This window comes from Notolabrus celidotus, unplaced genomic scaffold (assembly GCF_009762535.1).
Source record: "Notolabrus celidotus isolate fNotCel1 unplaced genomic scaffold, fNotCel1.pri scaffold_189_arrow_ctg1, whole genome shotgun sequence".
In the NCBI taxonomy this organism is placed as follows: Eukaryota; Metazoa; Chordata; class Actinopteri; order Labriformes; family Labridae; genus Notolabrus; species Notolabrus celidotus.
The window spans coordinates 15,262-25,314 of NW_023260047.1; the positions used below are offsets into that span (position 1 = coordinate 15,262).

At 40.2% G+C, this 10,053-nt stretch overlaps 1 protein-coding gene across 1 annotated transcript; it reads right to left on the reverse strand.

Annotated features, from left to right (window-relative positions):
- Positions 1–290: 290 nt before the first annotated feature.
- On the reverse strand, positions 291–9,847 carry LOC117808953 (up-regulator of cell proliferation-like). The gene is made up of 3 exons (XM_034678622.1): positions 9,842–9,847; positions 9,640–9,715; positions 291–5,888 (listed from the first exon to the last, which is right to left on the reverse strand). The coding sequence occupies exons 1-3, from the start codon at positions 9,845–9,847 to the stop codon at positions 1,201–1,203; spliced, it is 4,770 nt and encodes a 1,589-aa protein (XP_034534513.1). The 3' UTR covers positions 291–1,200.
- Between the last annotated feature and the right edge of the window lie 206 nt (positions 9,848–10,053).

The window sequence follows — 10,053 nt, forward strand, 5'->3', positions numbered from 1 at the left end:
TAAGAAGAAAACTGAAAATCATTTGATGAATAAATGAAGGGATGATTGTTCTATTCATTGTAGAAGTTAATATTCACTGTACTGTGATGCTGATCCAGAAAAAATTAGTCAACGTTCTGATGAGTATCTTTATTCAATCAGTTAACAGCAGGAAGTTATGGAAACAACGTGAAATATATTTTGATTCATGAAAATATAAATATCAGGAATCAGAAACAAACAAAAGCAAAGTCTAAATTCTGAGTAAAGAATAATAATCCCACAGTAATGTCAGAGAAACATACGGGCAGTAAGCCGGTGCATTTGATTGAGTTCAACTGATTTGATCCACATTTTATTCAATCGTATTTCTGTCATTAAGAAAAGATGAATACAACTTCTGTCATTAGTAGTACACATGTTAATATTTAGACTGAATGAACATCAATGTCAATATAAGAGTATACTCTGCATCAGATACTTCACATGATGAAATACAAACTGGTTCAAAGTTTCAGGCAAACAATCACAAACTAAATGAAACACATTTTCTTTAATGTTCTCAGACTTTACAAAGTCAGAGCGATAAACAAACTCAGTGAAGAAAAAAGACATATTATGCCACACACACTCTGACTCAAAGATACGCTTCTTGTTCTTCAATGACAAAATCATACACTCAAAAAAAGAATACATCTTTAAGTTGAAGAGATCAGTTCATGGAAACTTCTCAAAAGAATGAAGAAGAGAAAGCATGCTGCCGTTGATTTGATGAAAGGAGAAAAGTCTTTCTGCTCACTTTGGTGCATTTATCAAGCCGGTCTATCTTTTAGTGGCACAAGTGTTGCATTCACTGGTCACACAGTGTCACAGATTTAAAGTTACATCAAATCACCTTGAAACATTTGGGATGATCATTGTGTCCTTACATGAGCTTGACTCCAAAAACACTCCTGATCAACAGAAACACAGAATTAAAGCAGACAAATGATAAAAACCTGTTTGATTCCATCTCTGAACTACCAGAGTTTTTATTTACACTTCCATCTGTGAAGACTTGTCTTTGAATCTCTCTCTCTACTCTTTCTTTTTCATCAGCTTTTTCTTTCCTCTTGGTTTTCTTCTTCTTCATGTTCAACAGTCTAATCTTCAAACCTCCATGACAGGAGGATGTGCACCTCTGTACACTTCAGGTAAGAGAGAGGAAACATGGTTAGTGACTCATGAGACATTAAACGATCTTTTGAGACTCTGTTCTACATTCTGCTTTGTGATAGTTTTCCACGTATCAGGAATTTCAGCAGACTGTCCATCGTATGCTTTAGCAAACTTGTGGTTGAACCTATTCAGAACATACTTCCAGTAATCTGAGTCCTGAAGGCTTGTGTCTGGTGCAATTTTCCATTCTTTGTAGATTTTGGTGTACTCTTTGAAAGGGTGCCATTTATCATTTGTGTCCCTGCAGCGGAATCTATTGTTACTGATCACTAAGGAAGTGCAAATGTCAATGACAAGTTTTTTTGTCCCATCACATCTGTAACAGTCCAGACCCTGTGGTCGATGAAATGAAGTTTTGTGCTCCGTATGTTTAGTTGCTTCTGCCTCACAGGGTGCTTTGCAGAATGGACACAGTTTACCACATCCAACAAGTTTTTTGAAAAGCTCATTCTGAGGATTTACATCAAGATTTGTGAGTTTTGTTCTGATGTTTGTAATTTTGAACTCCTCTTTAAGATCTTCTTCCATGTCCTTCACACACTCAGTGAGCTCCTGAGCAAACTGTTCCTGGTTGACATTATTCAGGATCCTGAAAGGACCCAGAGAATCCTCAGAAATGACCAGCTTTTCACCAAGTTCCTGACGGATGTGTTTGATAAATCCCTGCAGGTTGCCTTTTTTTTTTTCTTGAGCCTTGTATACTGCATCATTTATGCTCTTGATGCTTGACCTGAGATGTTTATCCTCAAACTCAGAGACAGACTCATTGGTCAAGAGTTTATCCATTTCATTTAGGATCCATTTCTTCACATATTGCTGATATGAACTGATATAGCTCAGGTAGTCTTCAAAGTTATCCTTTTTGAGCAAATCCAGTAACACTGAATACTGGAAGAACATCCGTGTGCTGAATTGGAACTTCCTCCTCATTTCATCAACAATATCAGGACCCAGGGAGCTGTTGACAGAGTTTTTCACAGCAGGCTTCAAACAGTGATCTGTGAATTCTTCTGCCTTCTTTTGGCACTGGTCTCGCTTAAGGAATTCATCCTTGAAATTAACTCTGAACCTCTCTTTGTTTTGGTTGAGACATCTGTAGGGATTGTTCATTTGAATGAACTCTTCGTGCATTCTCTGAAAGTCTCTGGCTGCATTTGCACAGATGTGCTGTTTCAGAGAAACCTCAAAGTCTGTCTCTGTCTTTACATCCTGGTTCATCTTCAGCTTCTCATCTATCATGTGTAGGATCTCCTCAATTAAAGTGTCGTGGTAGTTGTTTTTTCTCTCCACTTTTTCATTCACAAACTGCTCACAATCACTTATGATGCAGTCAGCCATTTGTTGTAGTGCCGCTACCTCATCTTCACTTCTGAAGAGATTGCGAAGTCTGTGCTTTGTCTGCTTTGTCTGTTTGTACATTCCTTCAGCTGGATATTTGAAAGGGATCTTTCCACAATCTTGCAGACTCTTTTGACTTAATTCACACGCATGACTCCCCTTTTGTTTTACATTGTTGTTCAGGCAGAGGGAGACACTTGCCATGACATCAGTGGTCTCTTGTTTGGGAAAATGTTCTTTCACCGTTTCATTCCACATCTTGTCAAACTCTTTGTTCAATTTGTCGTCAGTCATGTCTTCTTTCTTCTTACGGCATTCTTCAATCAGTGCTCGTACTCTCTCTCTTAATTCTTTGGTGTGTTTCACCTTGATTTGATCAATGTTTGCCATTCCCCTTCTTACATCTGTTGCAGCTGTGAGCTGGTTATGAACAGAGCTTTCTATTTCTCGACAGAGGCTCTTTGCACTGTTGGCAAAGACTTCCTTGTATGCTTCAACAAGATAGACATGACCGTCTGTTTGCTCAAAGTACTCTTCCAGGTTTTTAAGAAGCTTTGTCTCCCCTTTAGACAGCTCTGAGGATGCTTCACTTTTCAAACGAGTGTGAAGTTGACCAATGTCAGACTCCTCAGATTCAACATTACCAAAGTTAGAGATTTTTGTTTCTGCTGTCTTTGTCCACGTGTACATTTCTTTTTTGAACGCCCATTCCCATTTGTTGAATTCTGTGCTGAGCTTCATGTACTCATTGGCCACCAGGCTGTTTCTAAAGCTGAAGATGAAGTTTTCATGCTTCACAGCTTTCCACAGGCTTCTTATCCACTCTGTGAACTCTGAGATGTTATTAGCAGAAGACCCACAATTTCCCAGAGTTTGAAGAGTGTTCTTCTTGAGCTCATGAACAGCCTCACTGTACCCTGCATTAACTGGTGCCATTGGTGGACTCCCGTTCCAGAGTCCTGGGACGTACATGTTCCCAGTGTCTGCATTGTACTCCATCACATCCGTGAAGCTCTTGTACTCCTCCTTCTTTTCCATTTTAGCTGCTGCCTGCGTCATCTCATTTAACTGCTCCAGCAGCATCTCTCTTTCTCTTAAGTTCTTCTCAGGGGCGGATACATCTGCCACGTTCTGATGAACAAACTGACATCTGGGTTTCTTGCCCACCTCTTTCATCCTGAGGAATGCATGTACCACTATCTGTAGGATATCCGTCATTTCTGTGGAATTCTCCATTGCAATATTGATGATAGTGATATCACTCAACCCCACAACAAGTGTTGCTAGCTCGTTGTCGTGTTCATAGCTGTTGTCTAGTTTTGCAAGCTCTGGTGACTTTAAGCCCTCAGTGTCAATAATCATCAAGAAGTCACAGCTGAGTTCTTTTTTCACGTCTTCATTTACTTTGATGAGCAACATAAAAGCCCCTCGAGTGCATCGACCACTGCTGACTGCAAACTGTACTCCAAACATGGTATTGAGGAGAGTAGACTTCCCTGTACTCTGAACTCCAAGAACTGTGACTACCAAGATCTTGTTCTCAGGAGACACCAACTTATTGAGCTCAGACAGAACATCAGTCACCCATCTGAGAGGGATGTTAGATGCATCACCATCTACAAGCTCCAGGGGAAATCCATCCAGCAACAACTGTGCACATAGTCTGGGAAGATCCTTTAACTGTTGATGTGATGGATTTGTTTCTGGGAGGGAAACTGAGGCTTCATAGATCTGACCCATTTCACGGAAGAAGTGCTCAATCCCAAGTGAGCTGTTGGAAAGTTGTTGGTCAATTTCTTTGATTTCCTCGTTGTTTTGAGGACTTTTGTTTTTGTTTTGTTTTTTGTTTTTGTAAGCCTCTCTGAGGTCACACAGCTTCTGTCGAGACAGATTATCGAGGTTCATTCGCATCCACTTCAGGAAATAACACCTCTCAATACCTGGTCTTGATATTGCGCTGATGAAATATGTCATTGCTTTAGACATATCATGAGAATTCTGTTTTTCTCTAAGTTTTACTTTCTGTTTCTGAAGATCAGTTTTGTACATTTCTATGTTTTGTGACCCAAGTTTTCGAAGTCGACACTCTTCCTTCTCCAAGCAAGTCAGGTCCTTCAATATTTCACCTTGCAGTGGCAGCTGAGCTTCTTTGTATTCTGGGATATCTTTAATTTCTGCAGTGATGGCATCTGCATTTTTCTTTGCAGTCTTGCACTCTTCACTGTCTTCATCAACCTGGATTCCAAGTTCATAGGCAACGCTCACCATCTGTTCAATTTCCACCTTCTTTTTTGAGTCCTCAACTACACTGCTGACTTTTATACGCAGATTCTTGACAAAGTCTGCATCATTCATTTGCTTTGTCTTCAGAAGGATATGGCTTTTAGTAAGGTTCAGCTTGTTTGCCACCTTCTTCAGAGCATCCATACTCAATCGCTGGCTCTGATGGTTACCCACCAAAAAGATCTGGGCCTTGTGGTTTTGGTTTGTAAGCAGCTCGCACTCAGAGTCTAAACTGTCAAAGAACACAAAAACTGCTTCAGATGTCTGACACAAAAAAGAAAATTGTGTTTCAAAAGATGCCATGTCCCCACGAAGGTTAGCTACAGCTACCGCCTCACTGAAAACGTCTGTGTTTGTGTTCCCACAAGGTAGGTACCAGGCTATTTCAGCCAGTCCATTGGATATTTGTCTTGGACAGTCACCATTTTCCATGTCCTGGTGAACAAAGGTATCATGGTATTGCTGAGAGTTGCTCAGAAGCTTGTTGAGGATCTCTGACTTGGACAAGGAGCACTCACCCAGTCTCACAAAAGACACCATTGGAAGTTTGGAGACAACAATTCTGTCTTCAATAAAGCCCTTGGATTCTGACAGTGATGGAGGTCTGTACTTTTTAACTATGTCTCTCAGAGCCCAAAGCATCAGTGTGCACTGCTTTGTGTCACAATGAGGAAGCAGCAGAGGCACAGAAAACTGACACATGGACATTTTAAGTGCCATTTCTTGCTGTAAAAAACCATCAGAGCACAGAAACAGAGCAGTGATTATGTCAAGAGGATTCAGCATGTCACCTGAATGTGGACTGTCAAGAAGACTATCTAAATCTGACCCTGTTCCATCTGATTCGGCATCACTGACTGAGTCACATGAAGATGTAAATTGTACATTCCTTGCCGTCACATTCACCATCATCAGTTTCTTTAGAAAATACCATGGAAGGTCTGAAGGACACTTGGGAGGGTCATCTGTGATGGTCTTCTCATCAATCTGAAGTATTTTGCTCAGGGATAGCTTCTCTTGGTAAAGGTGCTCCAGTCCCAGATCCTTCAGGAGACTCTCCAGTTGTGTCTCTGTGAAAATGTATGAATATATTTATTAACACATATTATAAACTCACATATGCTGAATAATCTGATAATAGTGCATTGTTACACACATACTGTGTGTATATATATATGTGTGTATATATATGTATGTGTATATATATTATTCTGAATTCCCCAAATCTGCCAGTAGGTGGCACATTTGCATTAGAAATGGACTGTTTATTTTGGTCAGGCAGTGAGTTGGACGACTGTGAGAGTCCCCTGAGGGGTCCTTTACATGTGCCCACCGTAGCTGCATCGCGCTGATTTGGGGTTAGGGGTGCGCTCTATGAACTGAACAATACGCAATTTTATATTTATTTGATCAACTTCTGACGAGGCGCTCTGTTCTGAAAGTTCAGAGGATCTGCGCTCGACTCCTCCAGGCTGTATTGTTGAGTGCAGATCCACTGAACTGTGCGCTCCTCCCACATTCATTCAGTCCAAGCTGGTCACGTTTGTTTTAACTGTGCTTCATCTGGAAATATATATTTCACCATACGACGGTCTGCTGGGTTCATATGTTCATGTATATGTGTGTGAGCGCGCCCAGACGAGAGGGAAGCACAAGTGTCCTCTTTGGTTGCAGAGCAGAGTTGTTCCGTGGTCCTGTAGTGATGTTAGACTGGGTGATATGTTTTTAAAGTGCGTATATGCATTACTTGTGGTCTTATACTGCATGCTGTGTAACAACCTGATACCGGACAGTGTTTTCCCTGCTGTTATATGGGGAGCGGGCCCACCGTGTCCCCCCCCCCCCCCCCTGGAAGTCAAAGCAGAAGTGATTCAAGGTTCCCTCTCTCATAGATCAGGTCTATACCTTGTTCTTTTATGTAACAGACTAAATATCCTTGTGTTATTTATCTTATTTACATGACGGGATGTCATTTCTGTCTATACATGGTCGCACGTTCACAATTCTCCTCTGCTCTGTATCGCGCACGGCAGATGTGCGCGCATGCCGGCCGACAGACAGACAGACAGTCAGACAGAGACACACACACACACACACACACACACACACACACACACACACACACGCAACCCCACCATGCACAGCAGAACATGTGTCAGGTATAGCTGCCCCTGATACATTTAATTTAATTTTAAACTGTGCTTTTGACCTGAAACAAGTGTTGGTCATTTCAATAAACTACAAGTAAAAAAAGGCATGGACAATTCTCTTTTTCTGTATCGAAAAAGTATTTTCGTATTTTGCGTGGCAAAAACGCATCGAATCGAACCGAATTGTGGATTTTGTGTATTGCTGCACCCCTAATATATATATTTATATATATATATATATATATATATATATATATATATATATATATATATATATATATATTATTATATATATTATTATCATTATTATTATTATTGTTATTATTAAAACTGATTATTTAAAAAATGAAAAAGACCAAAAAAAACAACATAATTATGTATAAAGTATCTACTATAGTACTAAAAGGCAATGTTTGTATAACAGAATAATTTTGAGTCAATTATTACATGTGTTGACTTCATTATATAATATTTGGTGCTGTGTCTGTTCTGTGAAGTAATTAGTCAAGTGTTTTAAGGACACAGATAGAGATTTTCTGAGGCATCTTATTTTCTTGTTTTTTCAACAGAACATTTCAATTCCAACTAAACACCTTGTATTAAAGCTTCTGGAAATGTAAAGTGGTCAGAGCCCAGTTCCCGGTGTCAGATGGAGCTGTTAGGCTAAACTCTGAGCTTTTTGGGCAAAGTTAGTGAACCGATCCTGCAGAAATGAGTGGAGCATATGCAGGACTGCTTTAGCCACTCAGCGGCTCAACTCAATCACGTCCCAAAGTCTCCCCAAATCCGACACAGTTAGGAAAATAGAAGAATAACATGGCATGGCACTGATCAGCATGACAGTCTCCTACAAATTGATTGGGAGGAAGTTTACAATAAATTTACACCACACTGAGTGACAGGGAGAACTCTGCTGCGTGTGCTGGCTTTATAGATGGCTGAAAAACGTGAAAACAGCGATGAAAGGGTCTTTTCTCAGAGACTCTCAGGATGTTAAGGTATTACATGGGCACTTTAACAACAAATAAAACATCAGGTTAAATTATTACAAAGCTCCCTAACTCTGCATGTCTGTAAACACTAGTAAATTTTTATATTAACAGTGGTCTCTTCTCTCCTCTCCATCAGTGCAGTAGGTTGGCACTATACACTGGCTTTCAGTTAATGATCTGTGTCCATTACACACAGGCATGTCTCTGAAGTTTAAATCACTGCATGGGCTACAAATCACTTCCTGTCCCCATTGTCTGTGATCAGTTTGTTACGACATCCACAAATGCAGTGCAGAGAAGAAACTATGGATTGAGGGCTGCCTAGCTTGTTATCAGTGTACAGTTCAAAGCCCCAGCATTAATGATGTTGTGTATGAGTGCCCGTGGTAAACAGTCATTAGGTTTTAATTGTTTGCTAACCATAGACTTCTGTTTCCATGAACAGGAGATTGCAGTGAAAAGAAACTGTAGCCTATGGATGAAGATTCTAATCAGGTTGACTTGTGAAGTACCAACACAACCACCAGAGGGCAGTAAAACAAAGACGAAGCCATTCATCACAGATGACACCATAGAAGCAGACGGACAGGCAGGTATCATTATGAGCAACACAACAGTTAGCCTGTTTGCATGAAGAGACTCAGCTGGTCTGTTTTAGATGGTGCTATATTTCATCACAGATGGATTCACTGAATCAACACGTGAGAGGAGATAAGCGCGAGTAGCAAAGACGTTTCAACACGCCTTTAAAATCCTTTTGAACTCAAAAAGCCGTGGCAGAGATCAGCTGGTGTTTCGGTTTAAACAGCGACCCTGTTAATTGGAGACTTTCAGCCGGATGCATCCCTCATAAACGTCTTTAGACCATCATTAAATATCTGATGAGGATATTTTGAAATCTTAATAAAAACTAAACTATTTTGATTCCCAGGAACTCCCTCTGTGTTTCAACAGCTGTGTAAACTCCACAAACACTGACACGTTCAGCTGAAGGTCTCCAGTTTACAGGGTCACTTTTAAAACCGTAACACTGGGAGAGACGAATTCACGGTGGGCTGAGAGAAGACTACTGTTACAAGCTGCTAAATCAAGAGAATCACAGCTTCTTCTTTTGAAAAGTACACACACATACAAAAAAGATAATACAAATAAAAACTAATGAAAGAAAGAGAAATCAAGAGAATCACAGATGTGTGTGATGTTATTGTGGACGGAGGGAGGAATAAAAACATGACCAATTAATCTATGTTAATTAATCTACCAATCAGACACGTTCAGCATTGCAGGCCATGCCCCCCAAAAGTCCTGGGACCTTTGAAAAGTCTTAACCCCCTGGCAGGGGCTTTATAGGGGGGAGATTATCTACCCCTGAACTAGATTTAGACCCTGGGTCCACCGGTCGAAACGCACGTAGTTCCGGGTAAAGTTCCTCTGGTCGAAAAACGCCTTATGTAGTTTTGTATGACCTGCCTGTAATTACTAGTTACTAAAGCCTTTGTTACGAAGACACCCGAAAACTGAGCACTAGAAAAAAATAAAGGGTTCTACTTTATTAGCACAATATTGTTAGCCATGCCATTTGCTGGCAGCCTACAGCGTGTTGTCTTTAACACAACCAGCTTACTTTCATCACCTTTGAGTTTTAAAACAACAGCAACAATACGTTTTATAAAGCTGACCTTTACTGTTGGCATCACTCTGTTGATATTCATCCTCGATGTCAGGCCATGGTGAGGGTGGAGTTTCTTCAGCCTCCTTGACATAGAAAAAAAACATATAATGTAATATATATGTAATATAATGACACTACTCATTATTAAATACACATATAACAAAACAGCATTTCATTTTGTTGATGAAGTTTTCAAACAAGACGTTTACCTCCATGTTGGGCGCACTCATAGTCCCCCCACAGTTGCTCCAGATTATACAGACAGCTCCTAACTAGAAGTAAAAGTGACAAGGTGTGACTCCATGTTCACCATACAAATTCCACAAAGATTAAAACACAATGAAGTCACATCGGCTGCTTTTATTTCCCCAATAACAACATTATTTGAGTATGACTCATCAGTCTAGTCAGTGAGGTAAAG